The following is an 18,458-nucleotide window of genomic DNA, read 5'->3' on the forward strand; positions in this document are numbered from 1 at the left end:
TGAAAGGTGTCGTGTGTGTGAGCAGATCAGCAGAGGATGTGGTCAGACAGACAGATTTTGACAGACAGACTTTGACACACAACACTGAGACAACGTCTTTTTAAAGTTGTTTTTTAAAAAGCTTGTTCTCTGTTCTGTGAACTGAAAGAACAAAGTCAGAGTAAATCTCAACACAGACTTTGGATGTGACTGCACTGTAAAAAACACTTAAGTAGACTTTATTTAAAACAGTATCTTGTACAATTCACATGAATCGATGCACTTATGTTACCCCTGAAAAAAAAAAAGAAAAAAGAAATCCAGACTGGAATCATTAACCAGTTCATATCTGATCTGTCACACACAACGCAATCTGATCTCAGACAAATAATAACAAAATTTTTATTTCTCATTATTGTTCCTGTCGTCTGAGTGAATTTTCTACATTTTAGTGACAAAATAAAATTCCAAATAAATGTCCTGCAGTTTGGTTAGTTTGACAACTATAATATATGATTATATATAATATATAATATATAATATATATAATATCTTAAGAGATAAAAAATAGAAATAGAAATGCTTAGAAACTGAAATTGATTTCTGAAATTTGCCCTCAGGATTAGCACTTTAATAACATCATATCTACATAATCTTTTTTCTTCTAATCTAAATGATTTCATATGGCACAAAAATGGCAAATTAAAGAGAGATGGACTGTTCCTTGTTGTTGTTTTTAATTTTTAATTTAGTTTGTTATATTCTGTATGTTGGGTTGCCCTGGAAACCAGATGATACACCTCAAGGTTTGTGATTATTACATCACAGCAGACACGACAAGTCAAACCCAGGAAAAATGGAAAATAAGAAGTTACCATGGCAACAGTGTGTCATCAACTGTATGAGGAAACATCACTGACATAAAAGGATTTGGACGGGAGCTCTAAGGTGTGCAGAGCTTTTCTGATTCATTCTCTCAGTAATCCTCATCTTTAGCATTTCTATTGTTTTATTGCACCACAAGCATTTTTATGAAACACTAAGTTATAATTTTGAGATATCTTTAATTATCTATTAATTAATATTAACTATCTTTAATAATGAGATACTTAAAAAAAAAAAGCTTTCAATGCAAGAGTGAATTTCCGACAATTTTCAACATTTTAGTTAAAAAATGGCGTCAAGATAACAGGACATTATCAGGTTAGGTGTCTCCATCTGCTGGACAGTCACTGCTGGTACACACAGTATGTACTAAAAACGCACTATAGTTTTTATACAGTTTGGCAGTTTGGTTTGTGGCTGCCGGACGCTCACAACTGTAAAATCATATTAGACTAGAAACAGCTTTGAAATTCAAATTCTCCCTCACACACACACACACACACACACACACACACACACACACACACACACACACACACACACACACTGGTCAGGACACTGTATGGAATAAGCAAAGTTACTCTGGAGCCTCAGAAATCATGTTCTTAGACTATTTTCTTTTCTTTTCTCTTTCCCTGTAATCTAAACTATTCAATCTTGTATAAAAATGCCAAATTGAACAGATGGTTGGTTTAAAAATAAATAATAATAATAATAATAATAACTTGAATATTCCACAGTCTTAAAACCGCTCAGTTCTTTCTTTATTTTTTAAGAATAAAAGAATTCTGCACGACTTTGACAGGAAAATAAATGCACAGCAAAACAAAAATACGAAGATGAACAGATGAACGTTCTTAAGAGTTTATATTTCTTTGTCATGTGACATTTACAGTAAGAGTGAGAGGAAGGGATGGGGGGATGTTGATAAAACATTTGGCCCTGAGTCTCTGAGTGGTTGGCCACCCCTGCACCCTGAACAGGCCCCGCCCTCCAGTGTCAGTCTAAAACATCCGTGCAGTCCGTCGGTGACTGTGAGGTCACTCTGCCTCTAATCCTCGCTGTGCCAGTCTGTCGTGTTCAGCTTTAAAAACCTGATTATCTGAAAGAAGGAGGAGGAGCTGAATTCAGTGCTCTCTCTCTGTCAGAGTGACGCTCTCCTGTGTTTGGATACAATGGTTGTACATTTTTCCCATTCTTGTTTTAAACAAAGTTTTTGTGATATTTAAATTTAATTTTAATTTTCTTATGCTCTTAACTTCATTTTTTAAAACTTTCTTTCTTTCTTTCTTTCTTTCATTACTGATCCTGACATGGAGCAACTGTAACTAAATCATTTCCTCCAGGATAATAAAAGTATTCTGATTCTGATTCTGATTCGTATCTGAATAATCAAGAGAGTGAGGAAAATCTCAACACTGATTGGCTTTCATGACACGTGTGCATGATTCACACGTCCACAATCACATTTGTGTCACGCACACACTGAGCCGACCTCTCACGTGACTTCTGACATCCGTCAATGCTGAGTTTTACCGTCTCGACCGCTCTTTCAGGTCTTCCTCAAAACAGCGCGATGTCATAATAGTCAATTATGACGGACCATGTGACTCGGGACGCGAGGACCGTCTGGTGTCAGGTGGAAGTGGACGAGCTCACGTTCAGGGTCATCAGCTGCTCTGAAAAATATGGTGATTTGTGGTTTAAAAAAAACACAAAACGTGCTGGAGAAAATAATGGCCGTGCACAAACAAACTGAGGCTGCAGCATCATATGAAAGAGTTTACTATGATAAGTGTTCATTATTTGACGAGTCGTAACGTCGGAAGCTTCTGCTTCAAAAATGCAAATCACAAACTCAGTGGACTGGTTTGTCCATTCAGGCTTCTGTAGAAACAAGGTGGCGTAAAATGGCTTCCCTACTGTGAATTAAAATACATATTACAGTTTATTCTAAGGCTAAGAAAACAAAATGATTTTTATTTTAGATGAAGTAGTTACAGAGACATTTCTGATTAAAAAAAACCTCCTCAAGGTTTAGAAAGGATTTGATATTGAGGCTTTTGTAAACCTTTAGGGCATAAACAATAACAGAGAAGAACAGTCTGTGTGCTGTTAGTCGTGTCTGGCTTCTCTTTGTGTCTCTGTAATGCTCTCGACACGCACATTTAATGACTGTGTTCCAATCCAGCGGGTTAGCATGTTATCATGCTGACATCTGGAGTGTGTGTGTGTGTGTGTGTAATAATCCATGATGGTTAAGAATCACTCGTTCACATGCACAGTTTAATCGAGCTAAAGCCGTAGTCTGACTTAAACAGGCGCCATGTCCGAGTTTACACGCGGAGACTGAATTGTCTGTTTGCGTATGACTCCGCCTCCGTAGGTGGCGCTGTGTCTCTCTGCAAGCGAGTGCATTTAGAATGAGTTTCCTGTTGACCTTTATGTCACAGAAAAACAAACAGCGGACGACGAGATGGACAAATATTAGTCCGTAAGGGGGTCTTCTCTTGCCGTAGTGTCCACTCTTTATACGTTTACACATCATATCCTTCTACTTCCGGGTCAAAGAGCGGGGACAAATTTAGGTGCAACTCCAGTGCGACTAAGCGTATACATACAGGGGTAATCAGACCTTGGATTGCACTATCCAGGTATGTTAATTACACACTCCAGTGTTCACCTTGTGCCGATTCCAAACGCAGATAAATGGAAAGGTTGAGTCAGGAAAACCATGTCTCCAATAATACCAGACCTAAAAAGCCTCAGGATTCCTCTCAAAAAAGTCTCAACCAGAGGAGAAGAAAAGCAAGGAACTGCTGTGGAGATGAGTTCAAATATAGATGACTGAAAGCAAAACTTTGTAGATGGATTTTTAAATTATATAACGTTTGTACAGTCCGTTATTGTCGCATTGCAGTCTCCTCTCACAATGTGATATTTCTCCACTGCTGCTCTAAATGTCACTAAAAACAAAATACACAGGGCTTTACATATTTACATTGTCCTTATTAAAAACTCATCGGTTGGTGGTTGGTGGTGGCTGAAGCCTGCGAGCTTCCTCGTCTCAGGACAGTGGGCTGTGAGTGTGACTCTGTGACTCAGAGTCCCAGCTCTTTCCCCGGTTCCTCTTCCTGTTCCTCTCGGCCATCACCAAAGCCGCCACAACGGTGACCATCACGGTGACGGTGATGACCAGCACAGTGGCTGTCTCTGCGATGCAGAGCTGGCTGTCCAGCCAGGCCAGCGAAGCCCCGGTCAGCTGCGGCGGCTCCTGACACGTCACGTTCCTGTAGTCGTCGACGTGGAGGTGGCGAACGTGCAAGATCTTACTGAAGACGCGGTGCAGCTCACAGTCACAGCTCCATGGGTTTCCTGTGAGGAAACGAGGAGGATTTAGAATCATCTTTTTTAAGCTGCTCAATAATATAGTCTTTTTATTTAACATCTTTAAGTTTACCGTCTCTGGGAGAAGTCATTTTAAACTGTAGTGTTTCACTTTTAAAGATAAACAAGAGTCAAACCAGCTGCACACAGGAAGTTATTGACTGATATATATATACATATATGTATATATATGTATATATACATATACTGTATATACATATATACATATATGTATATATGTATATATATATATATATATATACATATATATATATATACATATATATATATGCAGAAGTCAGCTCTCTCTCTCTCTGAACACTAGATTTACGTGGGATTCTTGCTCGGTAACAACAAGGAGCTTAAATCAGCAAACTATCAGTTTACCAGATTTTCTAGTACAAGAACAGTTTTAGCAGTAGTTGTGGTGTTTTGTGGAGACCTGACAGCTGGATGTGTGTGGCTGTCGTGTGCAGACTGACGAAGGTTTTGAACTTGAGGTGACGCAGATTGTTTCCCTCCAGAGTGAGAATCGCCAAGCTGTAGAGAGAAGCCAGAGCATCGCTGTCTATCAGAGAGATGTTGTTGTTGCTCAGCTGGAGAATCTACATGGACAGACAGACAGATAATCAGACAGACGGGACTACACTAACACACACAGTGATCTGACCGTGTAGTCACCTCGAGTGCAGGCAGCATATCCAGGCTGCCGTGCTGCACCACAGTCAGTCTGTTGTTATGCAGGTAGAGTTGTCTGAGTCTGGAGAGACCTCTGAACACACCGGAGCCAAAAGACACCAGCTGGTTATAGCTGAGGTCCAGCTTCTCCATGTTGTCCAGATACTTAAAGCTGACAAACACAGACACGACAAAGCTTATTATCTCCTGTTCACTCTGTTTTACTTTGTCTTTACCAACTCATTAGAAACACAGTAAACTCTTGATTTCAAAAGACTTCTGGAAGTCCATCAATTGTTGACTGACAAAAGGTGAAAGGTCGGCTACACCGTGGATAATACAGACTCAGGACTTGATTTGGACTCCAACACTGAGGACTCGACTGGCAGCGTTTAACTTAAAGATCAAGTCTTCTGATGCTTCAGATATTTGTCATGGTAACAATGGTTTGTATGAAGGTCCTGGTATATGACACACCTGTACGCAGGTATATGACACACCTGTACGCAGGTATATGACAAACCTGTGCCGCGGGTATATATGACACACGCGGGTATGTGCGCGGTATATGACACACCTGTGCGCGGGTATATGTCACACCGTACGCGGGGTATATGCGCACGCGGTATATGACACCTCATACGCTTGGTATGCGGCACGCTCATGCGCGGAGTACTGTATATGACACCTGTATGCAGGTATCCATATGACACCACGCGGGTATATGCGCGTATATGACAAACCTGTGCGCGGGTATATGACACACGCGGGTATACCCGCACTCATGCGCGGGTATATGACAACCTGTATGTAGATGCGTACGGGTATATGACACACCGGGATGCATGGGTATAAACACACCCGTATGCGGGTATATATGACACACCTGTGCGGTATATGACCGATGCGGGTATATGACCCGTGCGCGGGTATATAACACATGTTACTGCAGGTATGACACAATATGCGGGTATATGACACACCAATGCGGGTATATGACACACCTATATATATGACAAACCCTGGTATATGACACACCTGTATGCAGGTATATGACACACCTATATTATATATGGTATAACAAGGTATATAAATGCAGGTATATGACAAACCTGTACGTATGTATATGACAAACCCGTACACAGGTATATGACACACCTACGCGCGGGTATATGACACACACCACTATATGGGTATATACAGGTATATCATTGCCTGGTATATGACAAACCGTATGCAGGTATATAGCAAACCCACAGGTATATGACACACCTTATAACACCTATAAGGTATATGACACATATACAAACCGGTATGCATGTATATAAACATATCACGACACACAACACCTGCGCACAGGTATATGACACACCTGTACGCATGTATATGACAAACCCTTACACAGGTATATGACACACCTATATGCAGGTATATAACATAAGCTGTTGTGCTCCAGTCTGAGCTCTCTGAGCGCCAGCAGACTGGTGGAGAAGTCTGCAGGGAGAGAGGTCAACTGGTTCCAGCTGAGATCCAACTTTTCCAGGAAGGACAATGAGAAAAATGCCTGTGGAGAGAGAAAAAAAAACATGAATCCTTTGATTTTCCCTCCCTCCACCATCCTTTCTCAGTCTGTTCTCAGGAATGTCTTTGTTGACTTTTTTACCTGTGGTTGTATGAGTTGTATGTGGCTGTTGGTCAGCACCAGCACCCGCAGTGACCACAGTCCAGTGAAGGCTCTGGTACCAACCTCGCTCAGGTTGTTTTTGCCCAGCTCCAGCAGCCATGTGCCGTGTGGGAGGCCGCTGGGAACGCGATCAAAGCCGCGGGCGCCACAGTCCACCAGGTCGGCGTGCTCGTAGCACGCACACAGGTGTGGACACGGGCGTGAGCTCTGGACCAGAGGAGGTGAATATGAGGAGCAGAGAAGGAAGAGGAGTCCTGTGAGGAGACGCATGTTTCTCCAGGGAAAACTCAGCCAGTGGAGGAGTCAGCGCTGTTCAGCTCTGCTGTCGACTTCACTCAGCATCACAGTCGTGGACAAAACTAGAAGAAATATACATATGGATTGATTAAAGGTCCATTGTGCAATATTTAGGGTTTATTTGCAGAGATGGAAACTACTACACTTACATTTGTTTGTATATAATATGCAAAATCGTCCACTTTAAAGCTGCAGTGTGTAACTTTTGGTGATTTGTGTTGTTGTTGTTATTCTGTCTCTGTTTGGTCGTCATGAACAGAAATGATGTGACATTATCTGTACGCTGCTGTATGCTAACACTATCAGACGTGACTGAGGGAGTCTTTGTGTGTATACAGCAGCAGAGCAAGGGCGAGAAGCAGAATTCACTTCAGAGACTTTTCACTTAGGGATCAAACTGGTTTACAATTGTCTCGCGAACATTGTTAAAAACACTATAAGAATATAATTTAGTTTAGTGACACTTGAAACTTTTTCAAGCTTCTTTATTTTTTCATTTTAATCACAGCTGTAAGAGCGGAGCAGATGCAGGGATTCATTAAGCAAACTGCTGTTTCCAACATTCATCTCCTGTTTACTGGAAATTAAAAACAAACAAAATGAAGTGCTTGTTTTTCCTCATACGTAGCACTAATAATAATAGAATTTAACCCTTTTTAACTAAAACCTGGCAACAACACAAATTGAGACTGAAATCAATCTGATCCTCTCTGGAAAACACTTAACTCACCTCTCCTCCTCTTGCTGCTGCTGCTGCTCCTGCTTCTGCTGCTGCTGCTGCTCAGGACTCCAGATATCTCCATTCTACATCAACAACTCCACCAAATGACAGCTCCACAATCACAGACAGAGAGATGATGGACAGACAGACAGAGAGAGAGAGAGACAGTGATGCTGATGGACACTCTGCAGTGCAGTCAGCTGTGGTCATTAATCCTCTTATCCTCTACAATCAGCAAATGCTTCCTCTCATCCAGTGATCTCTGCCAATCGCTCTGATGTTTTCATCATGTTTGGGTCCCCGCCCCCCACACACTCTTCCCGCTCCATCCTTTAATTCCGTCAGGGCAGCTTTGGAGTCCGTCCATCTCCACCCGTCTGTGTCACAGCCTGAAATATGATGGTAAGTCTGTTAACAGCTTGTTGTTGTTGTTGTTGTTGTTGACTGAGAGGCTGGGAATGGGCAGACAGACCATCTGATTTCCACGTACACAGCCAAGCTTTCCCATTCAACCATGATGTCACCGCTCAACTTTGTCAACAGCCATTTTGAAGCCAGCGCCATGTTTGTTTAAGTTGTGACCAGTGATGACGTCTTATTTTATTTTTTTCAAATCACAATTTAGCAAGTGTCATGATGAGGTTTTGCAGTTGGAAATTCACAGGCAGCTTTTATAGCACATGTGTCAAACTCAAGGCCTTAGGTGAACGGTTGTTTGTCTCTGTGTCCCTGTGATGGACAGGCGACCTGTCCACGGCGTGAGCCCGACTTTCACGCTCTGTCGGCTCATGTGCAGTGGCGTGCACAGACATTTTGGGGGGCAGGTGCTCAGTAAAAAAAGGGCCTCTTGTGCGGCATGTGGATCGGCTGTCTTATTATAGCAGTGGGAGATTTCAACATTACAGGCACTGTAATTGCATATTTATTTATGTCAACATGTTAAGAACTAAAAGTGTCACGACTGCAAGTCTTGTAACGTAGAAATAACTTATGAATGATTTACCACTTTGTGTAGTTAAAATTGTGTCGTTCAACTTTAATATCTGAGCTTTAAGGCCCTAGACTCTGACTTTAATCTCAGAATTCTGACTTTAAATGGAATAAAGAATAAAGAATATTTTTTTCCTCTGTGGCTCTAATCCTCTTCCATATGATCATGTCAGCGTGGGCCACGTAGAACTGTCAAAACTTGGTCCAGAGAGCAAAGGGCAGGTGCTATAGCACCACCTAGTGTCTACCTGTGCACGCCACTGTTCATGTGGAGGATAAAGTGGTAGAAGAGAATGAGTGAGTGAGGAAATGAAATGATAAACTGGCTAAACGGGCACTGGCCAAGGAAATTATAGATCTAAATGTTTGTTTGGGAAAGGATGAAAGTGTTATTATTAAGTAATAAGTGGCTTTCAATTAAGTTAGAAAGAGGAGATGAGGTTGTCCGAACTCAGGCATGTCCAAAGTCCTCAGTTTTATAATGTATTATTTATGGCCAGGGACGGACTGGGACAGAAAATCAGTTTTGCACTGAAACCAAAGTCCAGGGTGACAGACAGATTCATGGATTCACCAACTACACTTTATTGTATTAAGCATTTAAATAACTGTTGTTGTTACGTACCTGTACATATTATATACTGGTAAATGTGACTCTATGATACTATGATATTATGCATGATACTACTCACTCTCTGAGTCCAGATGTAAAAGAAAGGGGAGCGTTTTCCCCCAGGAACTCGCATTTTTAGTCGTGATGTAAAGTTGGTATAATTGTGCAGAAGTCACAAAACAGACCGTTTTTCTTTTCTTTACGAGCTAAGTGAACTGTGAAGTATTTCCAAATTTCACAAAATCACGAGTAATTTTTGCTCAGATAAAAGAAAAAAGATATAAGACACTCTATATTACACATTCTTATAGCCTCTGTATTTACTGTATAGACAATTAAATGAATGTGGTCATGTTTCCCCTTAAAATTACATTTTCAATATTGACAATAATCATTAACTTGCCAGTTTTTGCAGTTCTGATATAAGGCTCCAGCCTGTAGAGGGCAGCATTGCACCTTCCAGTACAGAAGCTATCATTAGAAGAAGAGTGTGTTGCTGTACACTGACATATGGACAAACTGCGCGTTTCTTGTTAAAAGTATCCGAGCAACAGGAGGAAAATGACGAATAAACGGCGTCTTTGTCACCGTTGTCAGAGTAACTGTCCGTGAACGTGTGCTTCTGACGGAGCCGGAAGAAACACAGCGGACTTCCGCTAACTTACAGCTAACAGCTAGCACAGCTAGCACAGCTAACAGGTACAGATACAAACCTTTTGAGTTTGAGTAACCTTCTGTTAATGATTATTTATTTATCTGTATTTAACTGAACTTATATATATGTTTATCGCTGACTTGTAATATCCTTTAACCTCAAGTGGACTTTAACCGTGTCGCTATACTCACGGACACTTGCTCTCCTCACAGTCACAGTGGAGTCCATTCATGCTGTTCATTTTGGACAGAAGACCTCTGATTGTCTGTGTAATTGTCTGTTCTGTTCATATATTATAGCAATATATATACTCGTGTCCAACGTATAAGCACAAACATACCTTGAATTAAAGCATATAATCACTTTGATTTTATCAGATGGATGAAACGTTTCACTGTTAAACAAGTGTTTGTCTTCTGTCCACAAATAAAACCATAATTAAGTGATTTAGTACGTTTTCTTACATTTATTTACTGTCATATTGCACAGGCATACATGAATAATAAAGTATGTTTACAGATACTATTTCAAATAGGGCTGGACGTGTCAAAAACACTCAGATGGCTATTAAGTGTCTTTTCTGATAACTGTAACCAAGCAGCAGTGTGATTTATTTTTGAGTTTTCTTAATTGCAGTAGTTCAATAATTAGTCGTAATTTTTAATCACATGCTTAAAATAGTATTCCTCTGTGAAAGGTTTGTTTAAAGTTTGGTCCGAAACAAATGACAAGGATAAAATGGTTCGAATGTTAGATCTTTGATTTGAACTTGCCTGTTTTTCGCCGTGTTATCATGAACGATCCTCCTGTGCAGCCGTCATGGCGCAGGCCGGAGCTCACCTGACCTCCACTGCTGTGAACGAGCAGCCGTCAGTGTTTGAGGTGCTGGCACAGGAGTCTCTGATGGAGGCGCTCAAACCTGCACTGAAACACGCCGTCAAGGTTTGTGTTCACTCCACCTGCAAACACTCAGTCATTACTGTTTGACGGCCTAATCTTATCAAACCCAATGTGTTTTATACCTTTAGGTTCTGGCAGAGTCCAACCCGTCGTGTTTTGGTTTGCTGTGGCGCCGCTTTGATGAACTGTACCTGCTGCTGGACCTCGTCCTCCAGAACCACTTCCTGTCTCACTGTAGCGCCTCCTTCTCCGAGAACTTCTACGGCCTGAAAAGAGTTTCTGGAGGACGGGGGGTTCCTCTCCGCCTGGGGCTGCACAGGAAGTCACACTGGCGATCCCTCCTGCTTCTGTGCGTGGTGCCGTACCTGCGGGCAAAGCTGGAAGCGACGCTGGCAAAGCAGAGGGACGAGGAGGACTTCTCCATCCAGTTGGCACGCAGCAGGGGTCAGAGGCTGTACAGAGCAGCTGTGGCAGCGTACCCTTATGTCAGCACAGTCTGGCAGGCCTGGATCTTCTGCCAGCAGCTGCTCTATGTCTTTGGGGTCGCCAAGACCCATAGTCCTCTGCTGTGGCTCGCCAGGGTGAGACTGGCACGACTTAACGCCCAAGATATCAGAGACATGGAGCTGAAGAGCAGTAACACTGTCGACCTCCTTGACAAGAGGTACATTTCAGTAACATCACATTCACAGTCTGTGTCTTTGTCCCTCTGTCCTTCTGTGTTGTTTCAGGTAGAAACACTTACAAAGCCCTGTCTTATGATGCTAAAGACAATTCCTCCCTTTTAAATGAATCTGCAGCAAACAATTAACAACTCTTACTATGAATTCACGTCCAGATTAAACTTTGAAAGTCGAGTGGTGTGACTTTAGTGGAGGTTTTTAACTGACAAGGTTCAAAACTGAGCATCAGTCAACTCAGTAAAGTAAGGCCGTGTTTCTATCATCAACTGGTGAATCTAATGTAAAACACAGTCAGTGTTAAATCCACCTAACAACATGTGACTGTTGCTCTGTTTGCAGTCTGCCACAGAGAGCCTGGTGGTTGATGTCACAAGCAGCGAGGGGCGTGGCCGTCTCTCTCTCGTCCTCCCTCTCCCTGGGCGTCTTCTTCCTGCAGTTTCTGGACTGGTGGTACTCCTCCGACAACCAGAGCACCATGAAGAGCCTCACCTCGCTGCCCGCTCCTCCGCCTCCCCTCCACCTGCAGGAGGACGGTGGCGGCTGCGGAGACAAAGAGGCGGAGCCGGGCTCTGACAACAGGAGCTGTTATCTGTGTCGGAGGCCGTGCACTAACGCGACGGTGCTGTCCACGTCGGGCTTCGTCTTCTGTTACCGCTGCGTCTACGTGTACATCAAAGCCAACCGCCACTGCCCGGTCACTGGGTATCCCACTGAACTGCAGCACCTCATCAAGATTTACTCACCGGAGAGTTGAGACCAGTGTGATGTCATCAGTGCACGCTCTGTTAACATCATCATTGTGAAGAATCAGGAACTTTGTATATAAGACTTTTTGAGCTAATTGACATGTAAAAATGAAAATTCTATTTTATAATAAATAATTTAAAAAATCATGCTAAATCTCAGTTTAATGAATTCATCTTTTTTTAAAAACTACATTTACACTGTTACAGTTGAGCTGAGATACTGACCAAGGTCGAAACCTTGATGATGATGACGAAACTATCGTCATCATCATGTGGAATACGCTCCAAACTGAACTTAAGTTGCTTGTGAAACTTTTATTTCAGCTTTCCGCTCTCTCTTAAAAGACAGTGCCTGTGTTCTTAAACTGTTACTGCAAACATAACTCCTGCACTTTATTTGTCCATCTCGCTGCACTTTTATCATTTTCAATTTCACTGTTTGTTTTGTAAAGCGTTATCTCACTGTTTCTTATGCTGCCTTTCTTGGCCAGGTCACCCTTGTGAAGGAGATCTTGTCATAATTACTAGCGTTGTTGTGGACACTGTCCACCGTCTGTCTCGCTCTCCGCTGTTGACGTGAGATTCCGTGCCGAACAACGAGCGAGTAAAGTTAAGCAAGAGAGAGCAAATGACGCCGTGATGCCTGGGAAATGAACATTTCAACATCGCAGGGACAATCACTTGTCCTGATGCAGAGAGTGAGTTGCCCTCTCATCTTAAACTGTGTCCGCACATTCGGTCCTTGAATTTGATGGAATTGGTCCTGGAAAGTCCTGGTTTGATGTCGATTTATTATGAAAATAAATTGGATAATTTAGGTTTAAATATTCCTTTTCAAATGTCAGCCGTTCTTGATGTTGTTTATGTGTAAAGACGCAAACAGCAGAGAGAGAGGAGGAAAATAGCGGCGAGTGTCTCCCTCCTCCGTTTGTTGCACTTTGCAGTCTCACCACTAGATGTCACTAATTGTTACACAGTGGATCAGTAAAATCGTCACCGCTTGTGTGAAACAGGACATCCGTTTGTTATCGGCAAATGACACAGTCAGTGAATTGCTTTATTGAGTTTCCAGACAAGTTTAACAACAGGCCCACTTAAAAAAAAAGAGAAGAAAAATCAACAACAAATAAACAAAATAAGGATCAACGTCACAACATTACAGTGAGACTAATAAAAAAAGGGGGGAGGGGGGAGGGGCTTCATCAAAATGTCCACAAACCCTGAAATAAAACTGAGTGTAAAGAATCGCAAGAGTCACGTTCCCTTTTTAAGCTCTTGTAACACGACAGGAAATGAGAATGAGGAGGAAGAGGAAGAGGCTGAAAGTAATAATCATCAGTAATAGTCACAGTAATAGATTGCTCGAATAGCGTGTATTGCACATGTGTACGCACAAATATGCACTTCTATATACATGTGAGTCAGAAACAACCAAACACGTATCGTCGCAACAGGAAAGAGTCTGCAGATAAAATGACAGCGGGGGACGTAATCAGGAATGTGCTTTGTGTGATCGGTCACCACGACGACGACGATGACAAACACCGGTTCAACGGTTCGAGCGACGGGGTCACACACACAGAGAGAGAGAGAGAGAGAGAGAGAGAAACAGAAGGAGGTAAAAACAGAGAGAAGCCAGTCACGCTGATACTGAACCTCCTCTGGCCACAGGAGTCCAAATATACGCCCCACCCCCACCCAACCAATCACAGCAGGACACTACAGTTACACCACAGTATCAAACAGAGCAAGAAATATACAGTATTATGTAGCAAAATAGTCTGTGTGTGTGTGTGTGTGTGTGTTTGCGTGGGTTTGTCGTTTAGGTTGTGAGGACAAAATCTGAATCTACACCAACGTAGTGAGGACATGTTGACATTGTGAGGACATTTTCGCAGAGGTCGCAACTTAAAGTGGCTTTTTGACGACAGGACTTGATTTTAAGGCTGAGGTTACGGACGGTGAGCGCGTTTGAATGCTTGATGGTGGGCAGAGCCTGATGCTTGGTCCTACAGGCGGTTGCTAAAAGTTAGCACTGCCACAACGCTGCACTCTTTGAGTTTAAGATTTGATTGGCTAGTGCCTGTGTTGTGATATTTGTAGGACATGTTTTGATTGGCTGTTGCCAGTTTTCAGACATTCAGTTCACCTCCACTGTTAAGGTGGACTTTACACGTCACTTTAACACTTGATGGTCGTTGGGCCTGACGCTGGAGGTAGCTATCAGAAGATACCGGTAGAACAGGCACACCAGGCAAATGCTCGGGGGCCCTGAAGAAAACATGCGGCTCACCACCGCTACATCAAAACCCGCTTAATGTTGGGAGGATCAGTGAGACAATGTCTCACCTCTCCAAACACGCTAACCAGCATGAGCCACATGTGACCTGTGAGTGACAGTAACTACTGATGCCTGCTGGAGTGCAATGAGAAGAAGTGTGGGCCACACTTAGCTTCTTTCCCTGGGGGCCCCCGCAGAGTCTAGGATCGCCTTTGCAGCAGAGCAGCAGCTCTGCTGGTGTCCTAGCTAACATGGTAGCAAGAGTTGCTACTTTTGTTAAAGTGACGATGACGTCATGTTGGGTGGATTTTGTCTGACGACAAAACCCCAACAAAAACAGGGACAATGTCTCCAATGTTGCGCACGTGTGAGGCAGCTGTTGGGGTTAGAATTAGGGTAAAGGTACGAGGCTAACGTTAAACCCATGAGTGTGCAGTCCACAGTCCTTGGTGTGTGTGTGGTAGCAACAGTAAAGCTATCACATTGCGGTTGAAAAATGTTGACCGGTGTTTTGACAAATGTGGAAATGATGATGTTGTCAAATGTCTTGTTTTGTCCACAAACCAAAATGATTCGGTTTTAATGATTTCTTTGTTAGATGGAGCAAAGAAACCAGACAATATTCACATTTAAGAAGCGGAAAAATCCAATTTATCAATGATCAAAATAAATGACGATTCATTTAGCAATCGATTAATAATCCTTGCAGCTCTGGTCCAAACACACTACACTGACACACAGATGGATAAATCCATAAATCTGCTGATGGATCTACACCATCTCTTCATTTCACCTGACTGACAATAAACTTAAGTGAACGCTATAAAAGGAGCTGCACACATAATGTAAGCTGTGCTGTTGTTGTTGTTGTTATTGTTGTTACTATGGCTACGCTGAAGATGGGACATTGTGGTCTCTCCGTCTCCCTCTCTGTTCCTGGCAACAGGGTCTTAGCAGTGTTTGTATTGCTGTGAACAGATGAGACTCAGAGGTAGCAGTGTCACTGTGGACATAAGACACGTCTCACATGGCATTCTCCTCCACTGATGCTGCACTTTTTAAAATCCTCTGTTAGACAGAAAAACACAAATAAACTGTGCATCCCACACGGTTGCAGACGGTCCCTGGAGGACAAGTAGCTTCCAGACTTTTACACGTCGTCAGTGTTGCTGTCGAGTGCGAGGCTGAGCGCGCACCGGGGAGAAGCGTCTGATGATTTGTCAGTTTTTTCTTTTTTGGAGGGAAAAGTGAGACGACACATTTCTGACAAAAAGCTGAGCCAAGCAGAAAAATATTAAATCCTCTTAAAAACAAAAAGGAATCTGGAGCTCGGACGCCGTCACATCACGACTTTCTCAATTCATAATGAGAAAAGAGTTACTGAGGACTAAGATAAAGGATAATAAAAAAAAAATTAAAAAAAGAAGTTTGTTTTTGGTCGCAAACAACTCCCAGAGAAAGTGTCTTCCTGTTTTTGGTTCACCGTTCACTGACAAGTGACTCTTCTCTGCAGGGCTGCCAGTGCCATCTTTGGGGGAGGTGAAATAAGATTTTTAAAATGAGTGTAGCTACTAAAAAGTCACTAATGCCGCGTTTCCACCGGCTCTACTCGCCTCGCCTTGGCACGGTTAAGTTGTGTTTCCACCAGCATAGCAACCTGAGGTGATACCATGTGTGACGTGTGTCGTCAGACTGCCGTCACAGGAAGAGACGTCCGACACAAGAACCAAGCCGAACAATGCCGAACTGTAGATCAGTTAAAAAGACTTAACAATCCTGCAAATGTGCGTTAATCTCCAACAATATTGAGAAGGTACTTTTTTTTGTAGTGGAGATGCAACTTAAACCGAGGCGAGGCGGGGCGGGGCCATAAGATGACTGACAACTTCCAAGTTTCTCAGTCGGTTCAGTTGTGACCAAACCGGAACTGTGGTACATGAGCGGCTGCAGGGCTGAGGAAAATCACTCGCTTTAATCCCCACTGGACTAAGAACAAAACTGGACCAACCTATCTTGACCTTTTGTGCAGACGCTGCTGTGCTGCCTGTCTGGTTCTGTTCTGAGGAACTGGTTTGTTCACCTCCAACAACAACATCATCATCATCATCAACCAACACCACCAGCAACATGACAACATGTCCACGGCATCTGTAACACAAACAAACAAACAAACAAACAAACAAAGACACGGCGGCGATCCGATGACGTCAGTGCTTACTTCCTGTCACAACAGCGGAAACCTCTCCAACATCAACAAAGAATATATCCATAAATCCAATCTCATTGGATTAAAACACTTTACATAAATATATTTAAGTACGGTTGTGTGTATGTGTGTATATGTGTGTGTGTGTGTGTGTTATTTTTGTATAAAAAAAGAAAAGAGAAAGTATTTTGTTATTTATACACATACGTATGTACAGATATAGAAAAGTGACCACACCGAGTCTGCTGTGACACAGGACAGGACAGTATTTACATCAAACAGGTAATATTACAATTTATGGGGGTCGTCGCGGTGTTTGAAAGCCACACCTCCTTTCACGGAGGAAGGGCTCAGGTCACATGACTCCCGAGCAACACGAGCGAGCGGGACTGATAGAGCGGTGGCGGCGGTCTGCTGCTGTGATGGAGTTCAAAACGTGCGTGAAACACTGAATACTGCTAAAATCGAGCTGATCCTGAGACACGTTCACCAGATTCCGTAAAAAGGTCTGATTGAATATTTCTGTCGGCGTGAGGACGAACATTCAAGCGAGATTTTACCGGACGTTTCTAGTGTGTGATGATGGCTTCAGAGGCTTTTCCTTCCTTCAAAACAACAACAGTCTGTTGGGAATAGCTGACATGAGACATATCGGATAAAATACAATTCTTAGCAGTTTTAATACATTTCTGAGTAATAGCTCATGTTTCTTTTTTCCCCCGTCTCTCTCAAGGTTGCTTAATAGTGAGATAAGAACAACTTAAGGCATCCAGATGAAGAAACAAAGACTCCAAAATGAAGCGACTGAAACGACAGCTGATTGTGTGTGTGTCAGTGTGTTTCTTCAGTCTTGATTGCTGGTTGGTTTGCTGAGGTGCTGCGGCGGTGGTGGCGGTGGTGGTGGTGACGGTGCTCTGTGGTTTCTGATTTAATGGTTTTGTGTTTTGTTTTTTTTTCTGTGGATTTAAAAAAAGGCACCTAGTTCCTCCTCCTCCTGTGCTCGTTTAAAAACAGGACGTTTCGTCCACTGAGTCGCGGTCACTGTTTGTCCGTCTCGCTCTCTCGCTCTCTCTCTCTCTCTCTCTCTCTCTCCGGCGCTCCAGCAGACACACAAGAGGACAAGTCGTCCGCCTGCAGTCCGACATGTTGTTGCAGCTTCTCCACAGTCATCACAGTCCCTCAGTGGAAAGAGAGGAGGTGGGACTACATATAAAGACAGAAGAATGATTGAAGGGGGCGGAGGGGAGAGATTCAGTGGTGCTGTGTACAGGTAGTAAAAGTTCAGAGTTTACAAAGTGTGTGTCCTCGCTGACACTCCCCTCCTCTGGTTTCCATGGAGATGCTAACAAGTCGTCTGCTCCTCCCGGGGCTGATGGACCGCCACACAAAAGAGACATGTGCCAAGCTGTCGACAGCCCCGCCCTCTCTTGCCTCCGTAATGTTCTCCTCGGCCAATCGGGAGTTCTCCTCGATTGGCACAATTCCGCATGTGTGTACGTCGCACACAAGTTCCGTAGAGGAATAAGAAAAGGAAGAGGAAGAGGAGGTGCTAGAAGGAGGTGAATGTGGAGTTTTTTTTGTGTGCTTCCTGTTTAGGCTCCTCCTACAAGACAGGCTCTTCTTCCATGGGCTCCTCTGCGGACCTGTGGGCCGTACGTTCAAATTAAAATTGCTTTGCCAAAACAATAATAATACAATTTAAGATTAAATTGAGACTGTGTTAAAAAATCTTTAAAGTTGAATTAATTGGCAA

General features: G+C 42.9%; 3 protein-coding genes across 7 annotated transcripts in view; 1 reads left to right on the forward strand and 2 right to left on the reverse strand.

The window, feature by feature from the left end:
* Positions 1–3,129: 3,129 nt before the first annotated feature.
* On the reverse strand, positions 3,130–8,675 carry si:ch211-237i5.4 (insulin-like growth factor-binding protein complex acid labile subunit). 2 transcript variants are annotated; one of them, XM_044050777.1, is made up of 6 exons: positions 7,641–8,675; positions 6,593–6,972; positions 6,348–6,493; positions 4,922–5,101; positions 4,694–4,791; positions 3,130–4,239 (listed from the first exon to the last, which is right to left on the reverse strand). In XM_044050777.1, exons 2-6 carry the CDS (start codon positions 6,881–6,883, stop codon positions 3,932–3,934), a joined length of 1,023 nt encoding a protein of 340 aa, XP_043906712.1. In that variant the 5' UTR covers positions 6,884–6,972; positions 7,641–8,675; the 3' UTR covers positions 3,130–3,931. The 2 variants fall into 2 exon arrangements, with proteins under 2 accessions (XP_043906712.1, XP_043906711.1); XM_044050776.1 differs by having other exon boundaries at positions 4,694–4,856; positions 4,933–5,101; positions 7,641–8,672.
* On the forward strand, positions 8,015–12,365 carry pex12 (peroxisomal biogenesis factor 12). Of its 2 annotated transcripts, none has more exons than XM_044050779.1 (4): positions 8,015–8,033; positions 10,704–10,831; positions 10,918–11,453; positions 11,812–12,365. In XM_044050779.1, the coding sequence occupies exons 2-4, from the start codon at positions 10,709–10,711 to the stop codon at positions 12,224–12,226; spliced, it is 1,074 nt and encodes a 357-aa protein (XP_043906714.1). In that variant the 5' UTR covers positions 8,015–8,033; positions 10,704–10,708; the 3' UTR covers positions 12,227–12,365. The 2 variants fall into 2 exon arrangements, with proteins under 2 accessions (XP_043906714.1, XP_043906713.1); XM_044050778.1 differs by lacking the exon at positions 8,015–8,033 and adding an exon at positions 9,608–9,933.
* A 4,521-nt stretch (positions 12,366–16,886) lies between these two features.
* The window catches only part of hdac5 (histone deacetylase 5), a 52,527-nt gene continuing 50,955 nt past the window's right edge, over positions 16,887–18,458 (reverse strand). For all 3 annotated transcript variants that reach the window (XM_044050852.1, XM_044050853.1, XM_044050851.1), the window contains one exon: positions 16,887–18,348. In XM_044050852.1, the coding sequence (XP_043906787.1) occupies positions 18,309–18,348 (40 nt within the window). In that variant the 3' untranslated portion in view covers positions 16,887–18,308. The remainder of the gene's footprint in view (positions 18,349–18,458) is intronic.

This window comes from Solea senegalensis, linkage group LG19, assembly GCF_019176455.1.
Source record: "Solea senegalensis isolate Sse05_10M linkage group LG19, IFAPA_SoseM_1, whole genome shotgun sequence".
Taxonomy (NCBI): Eukaryota; Metazoa; Chordata; class Actinopteri; order Pleuronectiformes; family Soleidae; genus Solea; species Solea senegalensis.

Excerpts from the sequence above, each read along its gene's own strand:
- si:ch211-237i5.4 (XM_044050776.1), bottom strand. The coding sequence starts at position 6,883 with ATGCGTCTCCTCACAGGACTCCTCTTCCTTCTCTGCTCCTCATATTCA. Across the intron at positions 5,102-6,347 it reads TGTTATATACCTGCATATAG|CTTTAAGTATCTGGACAACA; the intron begins GTGTGTCATATA and ends TGTGTTTGTCAG. Across the intron at positions 4,857-4,932 it reads ATATGCTGCCTGCACTCGAG|ATTCTCCAGCTGAGCAACAA; the intron begins GTGACTACACGG and ends CTGTCCATGTAG.
- pex12 (XM_044050779.1), top strand. The coding sequence starts at position 10,709 with ATGGCGCAGGCCGGAGCTCACCTGACCTCCACTGCTGTGAACGAGCAG. Across the intron at positions 10,832-10,917 it reads CACTGAAACACGCCGTCAAG|GTTCTGGCAGAGTCCAACCC; the intron begins GTTTGTGTTCAC and ends TTATACCTTTAG. Across the intron at positions 11,454-11,811 it reads GTCGACCTCCTTGACAAGAG|TCTGCCACAGAGAGCCTGGT; the intron begins GTACATTTCAGT and ends CTCTGTTTGCAG.